Source organism: Lonchura striata, chromosome 1 (assembly GCF_046129695.1).
Source record: "Lonchura striata isolate bLonStr1 chromosome 1, bLonStr1.mat, whole genome shotgun sequence".
NCBI lineage: Eukaryota > Metazoa > Chordata > Aves > Passeriformes > Estrildidae > Lonchura > Lonchura striata.
The window spans coordinates 2,881,285-2,905,948 of record NC_134603.1 but is presented as its reverse complement, the minus strand read 5'-3'; the positions used below and the strand labels follow the sequence as shown (position 1 = coordinate 2,905,948).

Sequence of the window (24,664 nt, the reverse complement as noted above, 5' to 3'; positions counted from 1 at the left end):
GAATAAAATGGAGCATCTCTGTCACGAGAGTTACATTTACACTTTTGTGCATTTTAAAACACGGAACAAATATTGCTGTGGGCCCACAGGGCAGGGCACTCGGACAGACTCCGGAGTGCATTCACACTTCACCCTCTTTTCCTGCTCAAAAAGGCTTAAAAGCTCTGTGGCACTGCTGTGTGGGGAGGCCCTTGGTTTTACCTCTCCTCCAGAGCAGAGTCAGCACTGCCCAGCAGCAATTTCAGAGCTGAACTCCAAAACTTGAGGTTTAGCTTGGATATTGGGAAGAAATTCTTCCCGGTGAGGGTGGGGAGGTCCTGGCACTGGCTTTCCAGAGAAGCTGTGGCTGCCCCATCCCTGGAAGTGTCCAAGGCCAGGTTGGACAGAGTTTGGAGCACCCTGGGATGGTGGAAAATGTCCCTGTCCATTGCAGGCGGTTGGAACCAGGAGATCTTGAAGGTCCTTTCAGCCCAGTTTTGCCTCCAGTGGGCACTCATGGGGCATTTCAGGTGGGCACTGCAGACTTCCAAAGCCCAATGTTTCCAGCTTGCAGAAGGAAGGAAAAGCTTTAATCACATTTTTCCCTGAGAAGGAAGGGACAAGAACTGACAAGATAAACCACAAGGGACTTTTAAAAACCACACAGAGCCTTTTAAACCATCTTCCAAGATGCTTTAAAAGTCCCAAGAGCAGTGCGTGAGCTCCCTTAGTGGACATGAAGCCAAAGCAGGGCTCTGATAATTAGGTGAGCACAGAATTTAACACTCAACAGCCTTTGGGTTTTTTTCCTTATCCCACTCAGAGTGGTAAAAATACCCTGACATCCAACTACAGGACATGGTCATGAGGGCATTTTGGGGACAGCTCCAAGTGTTGAAGGCACTGCAGAGTTAATCTTGGTGTTAAAGACTCCCAGGGTGTGAAATGTGTGATGTGTCTTGAGGCTGGATCTTCAGGAGGTGCCAAAGGTGGCCCAACCACACTGGCACAAACTCCATCAGGATTCCTTAGCAGGATTTAACTCAGTTTGGTTATGTTTTTTTTTTTTATTGTACATGGGATGAAGCTTTTATCTAACAATGAAACACAGCTGAGCAGCAGGACAGACTCTGTCCCACCAAGAGTTGTCCCATCATCAAAGGCTTGGCCGTGTCTCCAGGCTCTAATGCAGAGAGATCAGAGCCTGTGGTAAGTTTAGGGAGCTTGCAGTATGTTTAATATTTACCATTTAGCTGGCCAGACTGCACTGAATCATGAGTTGAGGAGGGAGAGAGAGGTTCAGATTAAAAATTGAATATGTGCTGCAGGATTTGGAGTGTGTCTCTTGTTCTGTGAGTGGTGATTCCCAGCAGCCATTCTCTCAGCCTTTATTACTCAGAACATTCCAACAAGGGGATTTTTCCTTTCTCTTGTCTGAACTGCATTTGAAAGGACATTTTTCTGTTGTTTGGAGCATGCTGGAGCAGGGTAGAGGCTGCACTTCCAGTCTCAAAGAAAGTCTGAGGGGTGCCAGAGGTCTAAAGGACCTGCCACTGATCACCTCCTTAGATTAGGCTGAGTGCCTGAATAATAACTCTGCTTTTAGCTGGTGCTCCAGGGACTGCCTCTGGACCTCTAAAGCTTCACAAACAAGCTCCTAAAGCTTGAAGTGAATAATTGAGGTTGTGCCACTGGTGCTGGGAGCTCACATCCTTCCCCACAAGAGAGCTCATCAGAACTTTTCTGAGAGCACAGCCTGCACACAGCAAATTTCTGGGGATCCTGGGGTGTCACTGCATCAGGGCTTTTGTGACCCACAGGTATCTCAGCAGCTCCTGGGTTAATCTCTGGATAAACACAGCCCTGATTCCCGACTGTAATCTCAGTTTTACAGAATGTTCTGTTGGTGCTGCCTAACCTTACACAGGACTGAGGTGAGAGCTGGTGAAAAGGGCTCAGTGGAAGCCGGCCCTTCCCAGGACCAAGACAAAAGCCACCCCTCCCATCTGTGCCACAAAAAAAAGTCACTAAAAGATCAGATGGTTTGCAAAAAATGTTTTTGTTTTGTTTGGGTTTTTTTTTTTGTGCTGAACACAAGAGCTGCTGTCAGTCAAGGAAACACTGCTTAGGAATTGTTAAACCATTCACTTCCTCCCTTCCAGTGATAATTTTATTTTAAAAATCACTGAAGAGATCCTTTGGAAAGTACGAGGGAACCTCTTAGCAAAATGCAAATATTTCTGTGCCTCGTAGGCACCAGGCTGAAAGCATCTCCACTGGGCTGGGGTTTGCTGTCAGTTCTGTCTCTCGGATATCCCTTCACCCTTTCCTTTCCCTTGGCCTCTGAGAGCCTCAGAGAGGCTTTGATGAGCGCTGTGGGAGGAGGTCAGGCAGTCAGGAGGGCTCAGGGCTGGGGCTGGGTGATGTGTGAGCTCAGCTGCACAATTCCTGGTGCTCCCGGGGGGAGCTGCCAGGGACCCGGCAGGAATGAGAACCCTCCCTGCCCCAAGTCCTCAGCGCTAATTGCAGTGCAGGACTGTCACATTTCTTCATCTGATCCACCAGCTGGAAAAAACATCTCAAAAATCAGGATGGAGCATTGGATGAAAAGGTTTGGACGAGGACTGGGATTTGGCAGCCCTTCTCTTGCATCCAGTCATTACAGAGCTCCAGAGCTTTATTTTTAATCCCCCGCTCCTCAGCTGATATTCATTTTATTATTACAGTTGCTCAGACAGCTTGTGACAGAGCAACTTGCTATCAGGAAGAAATCAGAATTGATTAAATTAGCACATTACAGATTTAATTTAGACATAAACAAGATTCAGACCTTGGAGAAAACCAGAATATCCTACTTTTAATTCTCAGTTTGTAATATTTCCATTTTTTTTGGGCTGAAAAATACTAACATTTTTTGCAACTGAGATTTAATTTGTAGAAAATATGAGGCTGATCAACAAAGCTGAAATGTTTCCAGGAAGGCTTCTTTTTTTTTCCCCTGGGAGCATCAGTTTGCTCCTGATGCAGGATGAAAGCATCTTGCTGAGGGCAGGGCAAGTGAATTACTGCAGGGTGAGCTGAGTTAAGAGCCTGGAGAAAGTTCCCTCTCCATTGTGGTTTCCTGCTCTTCTCCTGTGTGAGTGCACGGCTGTTTCCTGCTGAAACAGGATTACTCCATCCCACATTTTCTCCAGGGTTCTGCCCTATTAAGATGTGCAAACTTTCCCAGGGGCTGCTGACACACTCCAAATTCCCATCCTCTCCTGCCCTGGAGCACTTAGTTTGTGTGTCCATGCTCTGAATTATTGGATTCCCCACAAAAAAAAAAAAAAAAAAAAAAAAGGAATTAAGGAATTTCAGCTCCAGTGCAGCTGTGGATGCTCACGGCTGTCACAGAGTCTGAGGAGTTTTTTTTTGTCCAAGCACCTGCTCAAGTAGGTGATCTAGGTATCCCAGCACCTCCAGGTGACCCAGGGCTGTGCCCAGTTGGCTTTTGAATGTCTCTGAGGATGGAGTTTTCCCAAGTGCTCTGCTCATCCTTCGGCAGGGCTCATTCACTCACGAGGGAAAAAGCGTTTCCTTCCTGACTTTACAGCCAAACACAAAAAACAGAAACTCAGAGAATGATTTGGGTTGGAAGGGACCTTCAAGGTCATCTCATTCCAACCCTCTGCCCTGGCAGGGACACCTTCCACTGTCCCAGGTTGCTCCAAGCCAAATCCAGCCTGGCCTTGGACACTTCCAGGTTCTCAACCAAGAGGTCTCAAATGAGAGCTCCCTCAGTTTGGGAAGGCACCAGGCAGTTCAGGAGCCCAAATTCCACATCTGGTCAGTGCACAAGGGAGATGTCCTTCTCGGGTTATGTGGGTGTGAGGGAGAAGGGGTGAGCTGGTTTCCAGAAGAGGCACCACACACCTCACATTCAGCTTATTCCATAAGAAATTCCACTCAGGGAATGCTGTGAATTCCCACCTTGCTGCTGTCTTGTTGAATTTCCCCATGGAGGCAGTCTCAAAGGGAGAAAAGAAATGTCCTGCACTCCTGGAAGACACAGGGCCCAGCAAATGAGCAGAGGAAAATTTCCACTCTTTCCACTCTTCCTCCCATGTAAGTAGGACAAGAGCATCATCTTGCCAGCCAAATGCTGCAGCTGCTTCCAGGACCAGGTCTGAAACAGAGCACTCTCCTTAATTTTGCATGAATTCCCCTGTCAAATGTCATCCTGCGGGCAGGTCCCCAGGCAGAGGAGCCTTTATGCAAGTTCAGGAGAGATGGGAAACAAAACTATCTTGATTTAAAGTCTGAGAATTTATTTTTATTTTTATTTTTTCTTTTTGCCGTGGGGTGTCACCTCCCAGGCTGAACTCTGGCAGGCAGAAGGAAGAAGCCAACATGTGCCTGTTGGGGACATTTGCCACTGGGTCACTCTCTCTTCTCTCTTCATTTTCCAGCTGCTGGCTGTCATTGGAGGGAGGACTCCTCTACGCCTTCGTGGGACCGGCGGCTGCTGTCGTTTTGGTATTTAAGCTTGTCTGAAAGATTTTTTTTTTCTCCTCTATATCTTATAGCAATTTCCTTGTTCTTTCAACCCAAGGATGCCCCTCTTTATTTCCACTCATGTTTCAAAGAGCTTCCTCCTTCAGGAATAACAAGCAAAGCCAACAATTTGGGATGGGTTAGATTCCAAAATGTAATGTGCCTCAGCCTTCCCCCTCTGTCCTCACTGGAGCCCCCTAACATCTGATTAATGCTTTACCTTGGTTTTGCTGTGTCTGCATGGAAGTGCAGGATGATGGTGGAAAACTGACATTATCTCCTTCAGAAAATGCTGTTCCTGGTGGTTTTCAGACCAGGCTGTCCCTCACACCCAGCTTTTATTCCTGGCCCATCCCAGCCCAGCGCATGTGAGCAGGTTTCCTTGTTTGCAGGGGAAATTGAAATATTCAATTCAATGCTGAGGGGATCCCTTCTGACTCTAAAAATGTCAAGTTTGCTTTGAATTCAAAGAGATGGGCAGGGTTAAAATGGGCATTCCTAAACTCCAGCTCCTGCATGGGGAGTCTATTCTTCTGTCCCATCATCCCTGGCTCCAGCACAGCCCCAACACCAACATTGCCCAGTTATTATCTGAGTTTAAGCTGTCACTCGAGGCGACATTCCTTCCCTGCTGCTGAGGGAAGAAACCTCAGCTGAAAGAATCTGAGAACGGCTGATCCTCCAGGAAATCCCTCCTGCAGCAATTTCTGATGGGTTTAAAGCCACATTTGAGCCCCCACACCTTTCTGCAGTTTCTCTCCAGCCCACTGTTTCATCCAATGGAGGAGCTTTATGCCCTCTGAGGCTCTGGAGAGTCCCACAGGAGTGGGATTGTTGACACTGAAATTCCTTTTTCAGTTCAGGCTTTTGTTCCATGCAGTGCCTGGGGGATGAAATGCCCCGCAGCAGGAGCTTGCAGGAGAGTAAACTCCACAAAAGCTCGGGCTGCCTCTGTTCCCAGCGCTGCCACTGCACATCAAACCACCTTGGTGCCATCGTTTCATCACGGTGACAAAGAGAAAAGCCAGCAGTGGCCCCTCCTCTGCAAGAAATCAAAACTGGCATGAGCCGAGGTCTTTCTTGTGGGGCTGTGACACAGTGATTCGGAGGGAGGAAGCTTTGGTAGTGCCCAGAGTCACTCTGCTGCCTCAAACCACCTCGCTTTTGTTGTACCAGCAACAAGGGAGGCGATCTTTCTCTTTTTACTCTTTTAAAGTGTGAGGAGAACACACGAGCCTGCTTCCATTTGGCAGCTCAGATTTCCCTCGCCATCAAGCAGAGGAAATGAGGTGTCCCCACAGAGGGGTCAGCAGCAGATATTTGGCAGTGGTGAATCATCTCTGGGGGTGCCTGGCCCTGATCAGCACCAAGACAGAGGCCACACGCCTCCTTTGGACTCCCTGACTCATTCCTGGCCAAAGTGACAAATGAATATTGCCCTGGTAGAGGCACCAAAGAGCTTGGAGAAGAAGAAGCATGGAAAGCCTTTTTATAAATGGGAACCTGCAAAGAGATGAGCTCAAAAAGTTGATAATACTCTGAAGGTGGTTGGCCTGCAGCTTCAGCAATGCTCGTAACTCACAGTCAGGCCACTGACACTGAACAGCTGCAGGTTTGAAGGATAAAGATTTCACCTTTACTCTTAAAAAATCCTGATCTACCTTAAACACAGAGCTGCTGGAAGCAGTTTTGCTCATCCAGCTGACGTGGAGCAGCCTGGTGGAAGTTGTGAGAAGGCTGAAGGCAAGGGGAGGCTCGTGGAACGAGGTGAGGACAGGGTCAGCAGTGGTCAGGTCGTGGTTATCTCCAGGAATCTCAGACCTGGGGGCTTTGCTGCTGGAAGTTGTCTCAAAGATAAAGAAGCAAAGCTACTCTGCATGTTGTTGGAAGAATATCTGTGTTACATCCCTGACTTAGGAAAGAAGTTGAGCCAGGATCAGAGCAGGATGTTGATCGTGGTGATCAATGTACTGGATTGATTGATTGATTGATTGATTGATTGATTGATTGATTGAAAGCAGTGAAGAACTGCTCATTGTTGTCACCCCTGCTCCATAGGAGTGAGGATTCACACTTTGGCCAGCCCTAGGAACACTTCAACCCCACCTTTCCTCCTGTCTGGCTGCACCTTAAGGAAAAACTTCTGAATCTTCCACAGTGAAGGATCAGTGATTTCAAAGTGCTCCTTCTCTTTCCAGGGTTATAACCAGGTGTTGATTCCCTGCTGATCCTTGGCTATGTCACTGTGCCTGGGTTGCCAGTTTTATTTAAATATTTCTCTTGGTGAAATCTAGAAATGAACTCAGCTGTCCTCTGACCCAGCATCTGATGCAAACAAAAATAACTGCAATTTCTGAGATTTTCCGTGGATTCCCAGCTGTGGGCTCCACATCAGTGAGCCAGTGAAACCAGCAGAGAGATTGATCATTTGTTTTGAGGATGATTTAGGCAATTAGGCAGAGGCTTGGTCCCTTCCTTAGCGTCAGGTGACTCTTTGGATCTCTTAAAGTCACAAACATGTAAAGTCATGTGAATTTATCTCGGAATTTGGCCTTAAAACATTTCCCTGAAAGCCCCACATGGAAAACGGCATTGACCACATGTTTCTACACCAGCAGCTGTTCCACTGACAGCAAAGCCAGGAGAATGTCTCCTTTTTCCACCATCATGACCTCCTCCAGGCAGGGGTGGGGCTGGCGTGTCACTAACGTGGCGCTGAGGTTCCGATGGGGTTTGCAAAGCAGATGCAGCTGGCAGCAGTGGATGCAGTTGGAAAGGCACAGCGAGGAGTTTGGGGTCACTCTGCAGGATCTCAGCTCTGTCCAGCCTGTGTTTCACTGTGGATTTTTGTGTCTGATGGACAGACATCCATGCTCTCACCCTGAGGAAAACAGACTGCATGGGATTGTATTGCCCACTGATTTTTTTTTGGGATATTCCCTGTGCTGTGCCACCTTCAATGGCGTGTCCCAGGACATCCCACCAGAGCAGATGATGTTTCTACTTGCTCCAGTGCTCCTCCACCTCTTGTTTTGAGAGCAGTAGTGGTGTTTCACCAGGACAGAACTGTGACACCTTGTCTGCATTCTCTTAATGCTGCTTCTGACTCCAGAAGGTGCTTTGGGAGACAGCCAATGTCAACCCACTGCTCTTCCCTGTAGCCCAAAAAATTGTCGCTGTGCCTGGAGATTGCCTTGCTGGACCTCAGGCAGTGTTGGGGTTCAAACAGCCCTGCAGCAATCTGGGAAGTTCTCTCCTGCTTCATGGAGACCAGGTTGAGGGTTGGACTTGATGATCTTGGGTTTTTTTTCCAGTCTTAATGATTCTCCAGCCTCCTTGATCTGCTGCCAGCTGCATTCTGCTGTGCTGAGCTCACTGATGCACGGCCAGGGGAGGTGGGACAGTGGGGGACAGGGGACACAAGGGGTGGTGGTGGCCTGCAGAAGTGTGACCTGGCTTTGGGAGAAACCCTTCTGTGTTACTGAGCTTGACCTGACCCGCTTGAGAACAAAACTTGTGTGTTGTTTCTCTTTTGACAGGTGAACATGGTTATTGGCATTCTGGTTTTTAACAAACTTGTATCCAAAGATGGAATAACAGATAAGAAACTGAAGGAACGGGCAGGGTATGCCTTATCAATACATCTAAGTAAAGAGTGAAAATAAAAACCAAAAATACCCAAGGTTGTGATCAATAACCAGTCAAGGGGTGAAAAAAGAGATTGTGGATGCAACAAAAAAAAAAAAAAAGCAAAACCAGATTTAAAAAAAAGGAAAGAAAAAAATGCACTTGATTTAATGCCTTTGCACTATCATTCAGTGCAGCAGGACACAGAAATCCAAGAAACAGCCCTGTGTTGCTGTGGAGGAAGGATGAAAGTTCATCTCTTTGTTAAAACGGCTTCAGCCAAAGCTGGTACATCTCCCAGAAATGAGGGAGAGCAAAGTGGCTTTTGTCACTCCTGGAGACGGCAGAGAGAGGCTCAGCAGTGCTGAGTGTGGCATGTGGCACGGGCTGGGTGACAGGGATGGTGTCTGGAGGCTGGCAGGTGTCTCAGGGACAGCAGAGGTGTGTGATGGAAGGGAATGGGTTCTGGAGGCCGAGCAGAGCAGCAGATGCATGCAGCAGGAGAGGTGAGTTAAGAACCTCTGCTGCCAGAAAAAAATTGTGCTGCCACCTGAGGTTCTTTATCTTCTCCACAGCCTCCATTCCTGAATCCAGAGGATTTTGTTACCTGGTTTCCTTTGGAGTATAAAGCCAAGAGCTGACTCCACATTTCTCCCCACCACTTTGCCCTGGGAGCAGCAGCTCCCAGGCAGGGCTCTCTCTTGGGTTACTCCCAAACTTTTGTCAGTGGCTGTTTTGCCATTGCCAACACCCCCAGCAGGATGAGAGCCCTTCTGCTCTCCATTTCTAGGAAGGAGCCTGCAGTCTGATTTTATCTAGTCTGATTTTATCAGCCTGCAGTCTGATTTTATTTAGCCTCAGATTTTATCCCTGAGCTGTGCTCTACTCTGAGCAAGGGACAGAAATGGCAGGCTGACACTCTGAGTCTCCTCAGATGCCCAGGTCAGATTTGTGTTACTTTCCCCTGCCTTTTTGGCTTCCTGCTGCAGTCAGAGAAGCTCTGTCCTTACCTGCTGCTGGGAAAGGCAGGGATCTGTGCTCCCAATTGTCCACTGCAGGAATTTGATTTATCACTGTGGGTAACAGCTGTGTTCTGGAAGGAAGAAGCTGCTCACAAAGAAATGAGGAGAGCAAAAGCTCTTCTGGTTCCTCTGCATGGAGGCAGAGTTTGAAACCTTTGGAGGCTGGTGGACAAAACACAGGATGCATGGATCTATCCTCTCTGTCAAAGTGGAGGGAGAAGGGGTCTCCACTGAGTCTCAGAGGGCAGGGGTGGATAATATGGATGAGGTTTAATATTCCTGACACTGTTCTATTGAGTAGTGGGGGTGAAAGTGGTTTTTAATTGAGTGGTTTTTGATTGAGTGGTGGAGGGAAAACCCAGGGTAGAGGCAAAAAATTCTTATCCACCACCTCAAATCCTGTATTTGGTTTTGGGCTCTTCACTCCAGGAAAGACCTTGAGGGGCTGGAGAAGGGAACAGAGCTGGGAGAAGGTCCAGAGATGGGAACAGAGTTGGGGAAGGGTCTGGAATACCAGGAGCAGCTGAGGCAGCTGGGGAGGCTTAGCCTGGAGAAAAGGAGGCTCAGGTGAGACCTCATCACTCTCCACAGCTCCCTGAAATAGGGAGTGGTGTGGTGAGGTGAGGGCTGGAATCTGCTCCCAGGTAACAAGTGACAGGACAAAGGGAAATTGTCTCAAGCTGCACCAGGGGAGGTCCAGGTTGGATATCTGGAAAAATTTCATCCCTAAAAAGAGAACCAGTCTTTGAAACAGGTTGCCCAGGGAAGTGGTGGAGTCACCATCCCTTGGAAGTGCTCCAGAAACAAGTGGACCTGGGATTTTGTGATAGAGTTTAATGGCCATGGAGGGGTTTGGTCTAAGGTTGGGCTCAGTCTTGGAGGTCTTTTCCAACCTTAATGATTTTGAAAAAACCACGGGGACCTGTTTAGGCTCAGGGTTTATCAGCAGTGTTGACATGACCAAACCTTGGGGTCCCTGGGTGCAGCAGAGGGGAATTTCGGTGCCTGAGCAGTGCCATGGCCATAAAACAAGAGATTTGGGTGATCAGAGATCCCAGCTGCTGCTGGGTTGAAAAATACGTGAAGAAGTGACCTTGGTTCATTGCTTCGAGCAGCTGCTAACAAGCAAGTGCTTCATTCTGGATGATGCCTTCTTGACAAAGAGAGAACTCAAAAAAAAACCACCCAGGCTGCAAGGCAGGGTCTGGAGCAGGGTAATTGCACTTGAAAGTCAGCGCTGCAATAAATGGTTTATTGGATTAGCAAAGCAGCGAGTTGCTGCCTCTCAGTCCCTCCCTCTCTAATCCAAACTGCACACGGAGTGACCTTATTTAATGCACAGCAGCTGGTTATTGATCACACTCAGAGTTGGGCTTTAAAAACAAAACCTGCAAGGCAACAAAACAAAAACAAAACAAAAAAAAAAAAAAAACAAAACAAAAAGAAAACAAATCCAAAAAAGTCATTTTTCTGATGTTCTTTGTTTTTTCTTTCTTTTCTCTTCCCTCCCCCCACCTTCTTTCGTGTCCGTGTGTGTGTGTGCAGCATTTTTAAGCCTTATCTGTGCTCAATGGTTTTGTTCTCCCTTCCCAAGTGCCCCTGCTGAGAGTGTGGGAGCACTTTTGAGAGCCCTGGTGCCCCTTTCCCTTTAGTTCTCTGCTTCTGGCCTGGGCTTGGGAACCGTGTTGGAAGGTAGATCTGAAGAAAATCAGAACGAGTAACGGCCTTGGAGATGTTTGGACCTGAGGAGATGGTCTAAAGAAACGTTGTGTTTCCTTTAGCAGAGGCAAGAAGTATGGTTCAGTGTTGCAAAAACAATTTTTAAAAAGGGTGGGGAAAAAAAATCCCCCAAAAATAGCGGGGGGGGGAAAAAGAGCTGTTGGATGTTAAGAGGAGCCCAGCACACACTCCACAGATTGGTTGTCACAAATTCATCAGTGCCAACAGTTCTCACGAAATAATACCTGAAACACAAAATTCTGCCCTGTACTTAGCAGTGGAAGTAGCTGTGATTATTGTTGTCACATCTGTCAGAAAATGCAGATTTTCTAGTGGCAGTGATTTTATAGGTGGATCACAAAACCAGGCTGTAGAGAAAGGGGTGTGAATACCTGGAGAGCTGGAGAAAAGCCAAAACCTGTCTGGGAATGGAGAAAACCATCCCAGAAAACAGTCTCTGTTGTTGGCCAACTCCACCTCCATTGTTTGAGCTCCCTTGAAGGGATTACTACCAAAAAATGAATGTTTTAATGTCAGGAGCCTCTAAAATGAATTTCAAATTTATTCAGCCAGCGTTTATTCCACATTTGTGTGCTCACACAGGCAGGGGGGAAGAATGAGACCATCAGGGATATTCACCAGGACTAATTTTAGCTGAGTTTAATTTCTTTGGGCTTCCTCTGCCACTCCTGAGGAGAGACAGGAGCATTTTCCTCCCTTAGAGAACCTCTCTTTTATCTGTTGATCACAGAAACCACCCAAGAGTTTGCCCCAAAGCCTTGTATGAAACAATCTCTGTGCAGGTGTCCTGATGGGGTGGAACAGAGCTGGGTTGTCAGAGCACAGAGGGGAGAGAGTGATTAGGAAGGTGATAACTCCACTGAGACAGGAAGGGGTTGGGACTGCCCTTCCTCTGGGAATGGTTCCTGCTGGAAGCAGTGCTCCTGCTCTTGGGGCTGAGCATGGTGGAAAGCACTGCTCAATAAAAGGTAGCAAAGTCCAGGCTCCAGTGAACACACCAGATGAGCCGTTTTGTGGATGTTTAGGAAGCAGAAAAAGCTAAATTAAATGAAGGCATTATTTGCTGTGATTATTTAATTAGCTTCCCTTTCATACGCACAGGCGCCAATCTAAACCTGCTACGGAAATTCTGTTTATTAACAACCTCATGCCCCCGACCAGAAGGAATTATTAGATGAATGTACCCACATCTGTGCCCACTGCTTGCAACTTTCTGCATAAACACACCCAACAGCAGCTACAGTTGTGTGTTTACAGTGGTCTTTTGGCCAGTTCTCTGTGATTCAGTGTCATTCATCTTTTTTCTGGTACAGTTTCCCATCAAATTCCTCAAATCAATCTACTTTTTTTCTTTTTGCTGCCTATCTCTGCCTCTCTCTGTCTCTCTGCTTATCTGTTCTTTGTGGCTTATAGATTTGGGGATAAGCTGTTGTACTTTTATTTTTTAAGGGTCGAGCACCTAATGCCTCTCCAGACCCACTTTATCTTTGGTTCAGCCATTGTCCTCACAGGATTGACACATCCTTCCTGGAAGATATTTATCTGTGGACACAGGAGCTAATTTCCTCCGTGTCTGAAAGCTTCTGTGGGATGCCTTAGTCATTATTCTGGACGGGAATGATGACTTGTGTCACTCTAATTAATGAAAAGACTAATGAATAGCCACTTGAGACGGGGCCACTGGGCCCACTGCTGCTGCTGTGTTGGTGCTCATCAGGATGTCTTTTTGCAGTGAGACTGAACAGAGAGCCACCAAAGCTAAGAAATGTTCTGTGGAGTCACCTGATCTCTCTCTCAGGCAGGGCAAGGCTCTGAAAACCCTCCTGGTTGGGGCAAACCTCCCTCAGCAGCATCCCCACCACACCCAGGGGTGACAGACCCTGTGCTGGGCAGTGATTTCGTGTCTTCTCTGATGCCAGGCACAGCAGGAAGGTCTGGGGGATGTTTTGCAGACTCCTTCCCATTTTCCAAGCCAGATCTGACGTGGGTGTGGATCTGTGCAGAGCAGGGAAAGCACACAACCAGTAAATTCTGGGAAGAAATGGGGCCAGTGCCAAGCTAATGTGGCTTCTGGGCTCCTGAAGAGGAGCTGAATGGGGTTCCCACACATCAGCTGCTAAAAATCCCAAGGATGTGCTTTAAGAGATCCCCTCATACCAGCAGCCCTCAGTGGGCTGTTCTTGTGGTGGTTCCATCCAGAAAAAGTGGGGGCAGCAGGTGGGAATAATTCTCAGGGTTCATCCCAAAGATGTTTTTGGCTCCAGAACAGGATGTGAGAGAGGGAATGTCTCAGAAGCAGTCAGCCAGTCGGGTTCCTTTCAGGGCAGGTTAGGGGGCTGAGGAAACACCCAAGCTCAGGATTAACTTCAGGACATAAAGGAGTCCCATCCTTCATCAGGGAGGGAACCAGAAAACCAAAAAGTGGCCTCTGACCAAAAACCAAAGAGTGGCCTCTGTTCTGGTCTCACCAGCTCCCAGTCAGAGAAAATAAGTGACTTATCCCTTGCTTTGCTTCTAGGATAGAAGATATGCAGGCACAGCCCCCACAGCCCTACTTCTTGCCTTCTACTGCACAACCCTGCCACCTTTTTTGTTTTGAAGCAAAAAGGCCAGGAGGGAAAAGAGCAATTTCTCAAAAAAAAAAAAAAACAAAAAAAAAACCCACCAAAAATGAAAAGAAGGAGGTGGAGACTGGGAGAGCAGTACTGGTTTCTCTTCCATGGGTGCCAGAGACACCCTGAATCTGGCAAGACTTTCACCAACACAGTTCCACCCTCTCCAGCAGCACCAACAAATCTGAGTTGTCCATTTCCCCCCGTTCCCCGCATCTGGAGTGGTACAGATGAGAGAGTTTTAATTCCTGCCTGTCTTTTCATTTCTCTTCCCAAACTGGGTATGGTTGGTTGGCTCCCTTTTCTCCTTCCTTTCTTTTTGGCTTCTCTTTCCCTTTCCTTTCGACGTTTGTGCTCATGAGCGAAGTGTTTTGTTTTGTTTCAGTCTTTTGGTTTTAATTGCAGTCAGATGGCAGTGCCCCTTTACGGCATGACGCTCAAATGTTCCAAGTGTGGAGTAGTTTCTTCTGCTGAAGTTTCGGCCACAGCCACCAGTAACGCCATGTTAGTTCCTCTAATTTCAACTTCTTTTCTTTCTTTCTTTCTTTCCACTTCTTTTTTTCTTTTCTTTTCTTTTTTTTTTTTTTTTTTTCTTTAATTTTCATTTTGATTTTCGCTTTTCAGTTCCTTTTTTTATTTCCCTCTTCCATTTCCCTGCACTCACCAGCCCGTGTTTGTTTTCTCTGCCCATGTCCCTGCCCACCTCCCTGACATCCCCCAGCTCTCCCTGACCTCATTCTGTGGGCCATGAGTAGAGCAGGGCTCCTGCAACACCCCTGGAGCTGATGGGCTGGATCCTGAAAAGCACTTTTTTTTGACATGCCTAGATTTAAGATTTAAGCATGTGACCAGCCCATGGAAGACAAAGGAACTCTGAATTTCTTGCAAGCTGTGTTTAATTTGTTTAATGCTCCATTATTGGAGTTCCGTGCTTAAAGCTGTGATTCCCAGTAATTCTGGTGTCAGACAGGGACTCCAAAATCCAGCTTTGTCAACCACTTGAGCACCTGCTTGAGTGTTTAACTCCAGAGGCTGCAGAGCACTGAGTGTGGTTTAAGTGAGTTGGTGAATCACTTGTGTTTTTTTCCTCCTCTTATGCTGAAGTTAAGTTTAATACCTTGTAGGCCTGCAGGTCTGATTTGATAAGTGTTGACTGCCTCTTTTGGCCCCCTGAAAGCACTTGGAATTAATTCTCAAAATCTTAAAGTGTTTCATAGCTCTGAGTTACAAAAGTCAAATGCTGTTAAATCTCTTCTTAGATGCCTCTGGAGTTAGCTTAAAAAAAAAAAAAGAAAAGAAAAGAAAAAAAATAATTCCAGAGCTTTGTTCTGCTGGAAAAAATGTTGTTATTTATGTGGTTGGCTTTTTTTTCCCAAAGGTTAAGGTTGGAGGGAGAGTGATGAGGGAAGGTTTGTCTTTCTTCCTTCCCTTTTGCGTAATTTTATTATCTGTATCACATCCAAGTGATACTACACTTTGGTTTTGATGTCTAAATTAGTGCATGCAAAATGTGTGTGGGAAACAGTCTCAGTTCATTTGCAGTTTGAAAATTCCTACCTTTAATTAATCTAAACTAAAAGAGGCAGCCGATTGCCAGATCTCAAAATGTAAAAAGATAAAAGCAAATCAACTCAAGAGCACCTGGAAGGTGTCCCTGCTCATGGCAGGGGGTTGGAATGAGATGTTCTTTAAGGCCTCTTCTAACCCAAACCATTTTATGATTCTGTGGTTTTCTCGGTGAGATGAAGAACTGAACAAAACTTGATTTATTTTTCACTGCTAAGGTCGTTTACTCACCTTTTGCAGCAGTGCCCAGCTAAGATGGTGAGATGGAATCAGTCCAGACACGTGTACCACCAGTCTGGAGTGAGCAGCTCGCTGCTTTTTGGATTCCTGTAACTGCAGAGCAATGTTAAACCAGCAGTAGATTTACTGTTAATAAATTAGACTCTTAAATAGAAGAGGCTTTCTGTTCATAGTAAATTAATTTTAAAAGTTAAACAGTCTCAAGTCCCTCTCCAATAATGTCTGACATTGGTCTGTGATAAATCACAAATTCTGATTCATCTCCAAATCAGGAGAAAAAAGGGATATGAAAGCCAGATCTCCTATTCATCCTGCTTCTCTAATTTAAGTGGATTGACAGAAATTGGAGGGCTCTTGTAAGAGGATTTTTTACTGTTTTGTTTCCCAGCAGACTGGGTACCTCAGATGACAGTGTCCAGTATCAATTTTTTTGTTTGTCCTCAAGTGTCCTGCGCTCTTATCCTTGCAAAGGCAACACTGAGGAATACACAAATGACTTCACTCATTTCCCCTTGTGATCCACTTCATCCTGCAGCTGAACTGTTCCTGGTTTTCCATCTCCAAATTTCTTGTAAATGAGGTTGTCAAAAAGGCAAAACCCTGATTATTCTTCATGCCACTGCCTCCCTTCTGCTGGGCTCCCTCCTCCCAGACCTTGCAGCAGCTTTGCCGTTCAGTTTTGGAGTCTTGGAATGTGGATGAAATGAGGATTCCTGGCTCCTCCCTGACCTGGATTGAGCCATAATTTTTTAGTGCAGAGCACATCAAGGATGTTCCTGCTTGTTCCTGCTGGGGTTGATTGTTCCTCTCCAGCTTCCCTCCCATAGCTTCCAGAGGTTTATTTCTGGGATAGCATGGAGTGAGAAGTAGATCCTTTAGACCGTTTTTCTTGGCTTTTGGAAATCTTTGTGGTGAGATCTGCGGTCGGAGAAGGGGATGTGTGAAGGAAAGAAAACAGAGGGAAGTGATGGGAGAGAAAAGTGACAGAAGTGGAAAAATAAGTACTGGAAATTGTGTGATTTCTTGACCTGGGGAATGATAAATGGAAATCACTGGATGTCTGTGACCTGCTAGGGTTTAGCTGGGCTTGACAGGTGTGGGTGAAATAAATCCTTCCCTTTAGGCTGTGCTGAAAAAGATCTTGGGCAGGTTTTGCCATTGGAAGAATTCTGTTCCCACATTTCCTCCCATTTATTGCAGCCCGTGGGGCACCCTCAGCCTGTGAAATGGTGCCTTGGAATTAATTTGTCTTTGCTACCTGTGAAAATTATTTTAGCTGAGATGGAAAATGTGTCTCAGGGGCTTGGCTTTTCTTGGTACTTGCTGTGAACGAGGGAATCCACTACATAGACCAGGGAGTGCTGAGGGATGGGTGGATGGATGGAGGATGGATGGATGGATGGATGGATGGATGGATGGATGGATGGATGGATGGAAGTTGATGTCCCATCCCTGAAAGTGTTCAAGGCCAGGATGCACAGAGCTCTGAGCAACCTGGGATAGTGGAAGGTGTCCATGCCCATGACAGGGGGTTGAAACTAAATGATCTTTAAGGTCCCTTCCAACCCAAACCATTCCATGATTTTATGAATCCTTGCCAAGCAGCTCATTGGAAATCTGGACTCTCAGGCTCTGACCAGTGGGAAGAGACTGGCCCAGGACTAAAACCCTGGCACAGTGTATTTTTCCAGGCACCTCACCCAGGAGCCAGTGATGGGAGTTTTTCATGACCCATATCATCATCATTCCTCTTAAATCCTTAGGAATTCACGTGTCAAATCTCCCATATAAGGGTTTTGCCCTTTTTCTTGGTTCAATATCCTTTTAGGGAGTCTTGGATGTCAAATTTTCTGCCTGAATTGTAATTCCAGGATTAATGTGAGTCAGTGCTGCCATGCATGGCTGGTCTAGAAAAGAGACTGTTCCTCAGGAGAGTGTTGTCCTCATGGTTCAAGGACTTTGAAATCCTACCCTTACCTGGGGATAATCCCTGGATCCTGCAAGTCCTTCTTGGACTCCCAGAGATCACCTTCCTTAATTAAAGGTGAATAATGAGGCAGTCTGGTCACAGCTGCCTCATCACCTGCCTGTCTCATGTGTCATAAAATCATCACAGAGTGGTTTGGGTTGGGAGGGACCCTAAAGTTCATCTCATTCCAGATCCCCCACTATGAACCCTTTCCACCAGACCAGGCTGCTCAGGGCAGTTTAGAGGCATTCGATTTCCTGTTGCCCTAATTTTATTATTTATATTGCAGCTACTGGAGTGGAATCATCTTTTAGGGGAGGATAGAAATGACAGCAGGTGTTTCTTTTTTGCCTGTGCACGGGAAGAGCAAGCAGAGCTTCCCCTCTTTTTTGGTTACAGGTTTCCTATCTTGGTTATGTAGGCAGAGTTACAGGGATTTGCTCTGAAAGTCCCTGAAATTGGGACAACATTCTTGCTTTTGGGAGGAGCAGTTATTAAGTGTTTAAAAAGTGTTTAAAGCCAGGTTGGATGGAGCTGTGGGCAGCCTGGTCTAGTGAAAAGTGTCCCTGCTTATGGCAGTGGGGTGGAATTAGATGATTTTTAAGGTTCCTTCCAGCCCAAACCATTCCATGATTCTGTAATTCTGTGAATACAGGTCAGAGGATCAGAGAAGCATGAGAGAATAAATAAAGCACATCCCTGTACTGTGATTTTCCAGCAGCAGAACTGCTGGTGTGTAAGGAGCCATCCATTATTTGTTGAGTCCAGTGACCAATTCCCGTTTCAGAGCTCCTCTCCAGGAGCTGCTTTTGAATTATAAAGTGATTTTTTTCCCGTCTGCTGCTTCTTTAAGTTGCTGCTGCTCTGTCACAGTTGAGTAATGAAAATAATTGATCACTTTACCCTTTCTAATGGCCCTTTACATCTTTATTGGCATGTCCTGTGTGTCCCCCTGCACCTGCCTTTTCTCAGGGTGCAGGACTCTTCATCTTTCTTCATGTAGATCTTTATCTCCAAACCCATTCTTTTTGCTCTTTCCATTGCTTTCCACTAAGTGCAATCCATTTGCTCTGCTTCTTTTGCAAAGACAAAACTCTCCATGCCTCCAGCTACAAAAAAGGACAAAAACACAAATAGATTTTGTAATTTTGGCCAAATCCTTGCTGACAGGGCAGAGTCTGGTGTGTGCTTTCATAAGGCTGAGTGTTTCCCATGGTAGATCCCACGTTTTAGAGCAAATTAGGAGTGGCTGAGGGAGCTGGGAAGGTTTATCCTGGAGGAAAGGAGGATTGGGAGCACCTCATCACTCCTTGGAGGGAGGTTGGAGCCAGTCTGGGGTTGGTATCTCCTCCTATCAAAGTGACAAAATGGAAGGAAATGGCCTCAGGTTGCACCAGGGGAGGTTCAGGTTGGATATTGGGGAAAAAATCTCTTCACTGAAAGGATGATCAAGTATTGTCACAGATTGTCCCCATCCCAGGAGGATTTAAAAACTGTGTAAATGTGGCACTTGGGGACATGGTTTAGTGCCGGGTTTTGCAGTGCTGGGAAAAGATTTGGACTTGATCTGAGAGGTCTTTTCCAACCTCAGATGGGATGCTGCTGTCACTTGTCCTGAGGGCTGTCATAAATGGGATAAATAAGAGGATCTGCCAGCTAATTCCTTTGTCCCAAGCAATAAAAGTAATGGATTTATTGATCGTGGCTAATCCATGAGAAGCCATTAGATGGTCACGATGGCTTTGTATAACAATTGCTCATTTCATATCACATCTCGTGATAAGCACCCTAATGTGATATTTCTTAGGTCCTATAAGTCATTCTGGGATCTTTAAAAGACTCATTGTGCCTCCTAAAAAAGGGACGTGTGGGAAGGTGGTTGAAAAATGACTCCTGCTATGAATTCAGCTCATAGCAAGTAGAATTAAGGGCAGTCTCACAGAAAACCCACTTGTCTTCCTGTGAGTTTTCACCTGAAATTTCAGCCTGTACCAGATTTCTTTAATTGTTTAATATTTCAAAAATCTAAGCAGAGCCCTGCAAGTGAAATTAGAGTGATATCCATTTCCTGTGACCTGTTGCCACCTGCTGCCTAAGAATAAAGATGATGCATTTAAGTAGCAAGCAGAATTTCCATCGATTTTGTAAGGGATGAATGCTGCTGAGAAGGCATCTGGAAAAGACCAGAACTCTGATTTGATGTAAATCAGTACAACTTGGGAAAATCCTGATTTGATCCAGCTGAATATGTGGTCATCAGCTGAGCTGGAAGGGCAGATGATGTTTTCATCATCTGGTTGGAAGGGCAGAGCAAATTGACTCAAACAATTAATTCTTAAAGCAGGTTTTGAAGCTAGTGGGTTCAAATCTGACCATTTGCTGAAGAGAAACATAATTTACATATAATTTACCTTCTCAGCAGCATCCCTTGCAACCCCAGATCCACATCTAAGTCTTGGATCCAGATCCAGATCATTGTCATTGTGAGCCTGCAGTTCTTTTCAGGAATGGAAAACCCACCCAGATTTAGTTATTTGGTTCAGACCTGGGTCAGATCCATTGCCAGGTTTCCTGTTCCACATTGGTGGCAGTAACATTCACAGAATGGATGTACCAGGAATGTTCTGGAACACCAGATAATTCCAGGAAGCAGAGTTGTCTCTTACAGACCATTTCCAGCAGCTTTTAGTGAACTTTATGGTTTCCCCTTGCTGCTGGAATTATTTCATCTACTCAGCCATGTTGTGTTGGCAGATACGTGCATGGAAGACACATCTAGAAAGATTCCTTATCAGCTAAATCTTATCTTTCCATTCAGCATTTCTGCCTCTCTGATGTTTTCTTTCATGCATCTGCTGCTTAGCCAGATTTATGAAGGCACTACCACAAATGACAGCAAAGAGAGATTTCAGTGTAATGAGGCAGATTTCAGAGAATTGGAATAAGTTATTTCTCTTCAGGAGTTGTTTGGTTGCGGGCTGGTTTTTTGTGTATTTTTTAATAACACTTTGAAATCTTAGTTCGTCTTCGGCATTAAAGGAATTTGCATTTGCCACCCAAGATAAAATTAAAAGGTATCAGATTATATCATGGCCTTTGCCTTACAAAGAGGTCTCATAACGCTTGTTCTAATTAAAAAGAAAAATAATTCCATTTCCCTGCTCCTTTAGGTCAATTAAATTCCTTAATAATACCATTAATGAACAGATCCAAGTGTGGACAGGCTGTAGGGATATTTGCAAACAGGGCCTCATTCTGACTGTAAAAATAAACTGTCACTTTAGTGTGTGGTCATTGCAGAACTGATGTAACAATCCCTGAAAAACCCTTAATGAAGCCAGGGAGTTCTATCCTGATGTCCAAACCTGTATCCAAGCTCCAGCTTTGTTCAGGTAAAACTCTCACTGAGGTCTGTGAGCTAAACCAGCAAGTAAATATTAGATCAGGAAATGGTGAGCAAGTCCCATGTAAGTACTGCTGAACGTGTTTCATGGTATCTGTCCTGTAATTTCTTGTCTTGCCTGTATTTGTTTGTATTTGGAGGTTTTCTTGTAGCTCCTCTTGTTATTCGAGGCCTTCTCTGGTTTGTTAGGTACAAGCCCACAGAGAAATTCTCCTCATATTCTTGGTGCCAAATAGATGGGATGAGTGACAGCTTAAAATCTCCCTAGTCAGCTGTTAAAATTGTTTGGGATCTTTTTTTCCTGTTGGAGAGATGGATGCCTAAAGAATCTTTGGGAAAAGAGCTGCTTTCCCGTTTGCAGGGCCATCATTCACAGCTAAACTAGAGTTTCCTGGGGCAGCATCACAGAAAACTTGTTTTGTCCAGTTTTCTGTCTTGTGAATGGAGATGTGGTTGGAATCTTAAGTAAATGTCCACACAGGAATAAACTTACAAGAATTGTCAAACATGGAACAAAAAGCCTTTTTTTTTCCTCCAAAGCATCAGCTGGGGAGATCTCAAAAGAAAGCTGAAAATGTTCTTGCCATGAGGAGGTGAGGTCAGATTTCAGTCCCCAGTGTCGTGGGGACCATCATCTGTAGATTAAAAGGATATTTCAGATATTTCAGTCTGCACATCAGCTCTCTGCCTGTCCGTTTGAGTCACTCGAAAGCGTGACGCGTCCCAGTGTTGGTGTCTTCCATGTGCTGTGGAAGTCCAAGTGTCTGTGACCCGAGTACCGACAGCCATCGTGACAGACCAGTCTCTGCTGCAACTGTTCCCCTCCCCCTTGGCAACCTGCAGTGATTGTATTTTGTCTCCTTCCCTTGGGAAAAGCCGTGGTGCTGGATTAGGGGCAGAGTGGGAAGGGCGTGGAAAGGGGAGGGAGGGATCCACATCCTTCCTCCCCACCTCCAGTTTTATGCATGACTGCACTGTTGGGAAGTTGTCCCCTGTGTTTGGGTGGCATGAGCGTGCAGAGCCTCTTCCTGCTTCCCTGGGAGAGGGGCTCAGGAAAGCTCTCCCACATGGAGATGTTGGCTGGAGAAATCCTCTGCAGCCCGGTGGGATCGGGAGGCTGAATTAGAAGCCCACCTGGAAGTGGGTGAGGTGGAGCTGAGCTCTCTTTCCCCCTCCCTTGACAGGGCATCCCTCTGGAGCTCCTGCGTGGTGCTGCCCCTGCTGGCTCTCACCTGGATGTCCGCAGTCCTGGCCATCACCGACCGGCGCTCGGCGCTTTTCCAGATCCTTTTCGCCGTCTTCGACTCCTTGGAGGGATTTGTCATCGTCATGGTCCACTGCATCCTCAGGCGGGAGGTGAGAGGGAGGAGTCTGTAATTATCTGTTACATAATTAACATTATTTCCCATAAAAAACACCTGGAAACGTGCCCAGCCAGCTTGGTAACTTCTCTAACCCTACAAATTTCACTTTGTGGGGACATATGACCCCAGACGTGACTGACATTTTCAGTCAGACGGAAGGAGGGGTGAATCAGGGTGAGATGGGATAACATGTCAGGTTTTGCTTGTTTACCATCAAAATTCTCATTTCCAGAATGTTCACACCCCACCTCCAAAAATGCCACATTAAAGAAGTCATTTGTGTGATTTCAGGAGAGGTGAGATGCACTGAGATTTGCAGGATGAAATCTGTGCTGGCATTAACACCTTGATATTCCAGCTAGGAGGTGCAGCTAGCAATAATCAGGCAAGGAAATTGAGGAATTTCTCTTCAGCCTCCCTGTGGAGATTTAAAATGGTGAATTATATCAGGGAAGAAAAGGACGAATCTTTTATGTTTCTTTTATTCTTCTCATCCTGCAGAGTGAAGAGACTATTAATAACAGAGACAGGAAGGGGCTTTTTTTTCAATATTAATTTTATCTTCTTACAGTTCCTTTAAATTCAGTAAAACAGATTAATTTCTTATGTCAGGCCAATGAAATCAATGGAATTACACCACTGCCTTGGCTGAGACTCCTTCCACTAATTGCATTATAAATATGAGTCTGCATTTAACTCCCATTGCAGTCACTGGGATTTTTTTTTTCCCAATTATTTCAGAGAGTTTGGGATCAGATTTGTATTACAGGATCCTAATCAGACTTTGTAGACACCAATACAATGATTAATGCAGGAGCATCCATTTTAAACATATTGCAAGCTGCAAAATCAAAGACATTTTTATTCCTGACTGTATAAATCAAGCAAATGGAAGTGACCTAGGCAGCGACCCAGGGTGGCTGGAAAACCTCCGAGTTGCTCTTCAGTGTGTGAAATATGTAACACATAAACCATGTGAAAGAAATGCCTGGATGCTGCTAAAGCAGGGTCCGTGCCCTTTTGATCTAACAAGGGCTATTTTTATTTTGGATTTCAGCAGAATTTAACGTGGTTTGGTCAGTCTGACTCCGACCTTTGCCAATCTGTTCCTGCAGGTCCAGGATGCTGTGAAGTGCCGGGTTGTGGATCGTCAGGAGGAAGGGAATGGAGACTCAGGGGGGTCATTTCAGAACGGACACGCTCAGCTAATGGTAGGGAAAACTCCCACTTCCCCTTTAGTAGGGGGTTTGTGGGGATTTTTGACTCATAACTGATAAGCAGAGGGCTCTGTCCATCACAGATCATTAATTCACCATTCTTATTTCCTTCAAACTTTTGCTTGAGCAAACGCAGCCCTTAAAATGGACTTTTTCACACAAATATGGGGCGTTACATTGTCGTTTTAAGGTTCTCAAGCCTGCACACCAGGTTTTGCAGACAACTTGGTGAGATCCTTTCTTTCCCAGAAAAATAAAGAACCAAAATACAACTCCAGTGTCTTCCAGACCTTTTCATCCCCATCAAGCTGCCTGGTCCTGGCTGGAGCTAGGAAGTAGTAGTTTAATGCTGTTTTAATCACAGTCTGTTAGGTTGCTACCATAAAAAAATGCAGTCTCAGAGGGATTTTTTTTTCTCAAAAGCATACTTTGCTTCACTGGGAATAGTTTAAGCTCTGTAAATTGTGGTCCTGTTGTGTAAGTCCTTTGCAAACAGTAAAGAAATTGGCTGTGGGGCTTTGCCCTGCATCTGCTCCCCTGTCATGATGTAGTTGATGCAAGAAACGTTTAATTTCTGAGGTTAAGATAAAGATATCAGGAGAATCAGAGGATCTGAGCAACTTCCAAAAGCTCTTGGTTAATATTAGAGCTACAGCACAACCCAGTGATGTTTTTCTCCAGTCACTCCTGTACTGAGCAGTTTCTACCTGGCTACAAGACCTCATTTCAAACAGCAGAACCTTGGAGCCAAGACATCACCAGAGCTTTAATTCCACCACAGCTCGGTGGTGTTTCCTAAAAACAGGTGCCTCATTTAAATGCAGAGTCTTCTCATTTTCAGACAGGTTCTCGCTCTGCCTAATTGTGGGTAATTAGAGGGCCCCTTGCATGCCTGGTGCTTCGGCTTCTTCAGTAATAGACACCATAATCACACCCAGTCTCAATCTTCTTTTCCCTAAGCTAACACCCAGAGCTTTCTTATTCTCCCTCTGTAAATCACGTGCCCTCATATTATTTATATAACCCCCTCCAGATTCTCAGCATCCTGAAAAAAAAGGGTGGATCCTGTGATTGTCAGTCTGCTGTCGCCATCCCAAGCTTCAGGGTTTTGCATCCCTGTACAACTCCACATTTCCATTCATTATCAGCCACCTTGGGAAATTCTGTGTCAGCTGTGAGTTTTTTAGCAATGTTGCATTTCCTCCTGTGCTTCTGATGAGTGTTGGGAGGAGCAGGGAGCTTACAGTCACTTTCCTCACATTCCAGCACAAAAAGCAGCAGAATCTGCCTGTGAGTGATGACTCCTCGCTGGTATTTTTAGAGGGGTACAATGTCATTTTGTTGTAAAATCACCGAAGGAATCAAAAGCTTTTGCAGGATGACATTTTT

At 45.7% G+C, this 24,664-nt stretch overlaps 1 protein-coding gene across 11 annotated transcripts in view; it reads left to right on the top strand.

Annotated features, from left to right (window-relative positions):
* Window positions 1-24,664, top strand: part of ADGRB1 (adhesion G protein-coupled receptor B1) — a 283,170-nt gene that overhangs the window by 234,364 nt on the left and 24,142 nt on the right. For 8 of the 11 annotated variants that reach the window (XM_077781813.1, XM_077781806.1, XM_077781809.1 and 5 more), the window contains 5 exons: window positions 4,431-4,497; window positions 8,055-8,140; window positions 13,922-14,020; window positions 21,879-22,050; window positions 23,174-23,269. In XM_077781813.1, the coding sequence (XP_077637939.1) occupies window positions 4,431-4,497; window positions 8,055-8,140; window positions 13,922-14,020; window positions 21,879-22,050; window positions 23,174-23,269 (520 nt within the window). The remainder of the gene's footprint in view (window positions 1-4,430; window positions 4,498-8,054; window positions 8,141-13,921; window positions 14,021-21,878; window positions 22,051-23,173; window positions 23,270-24,664) is intronic. The other 3 variants (XM_077781812.1, XM_077781822.1, XM_077781819.1) reach the window with 1 other exon arrangement.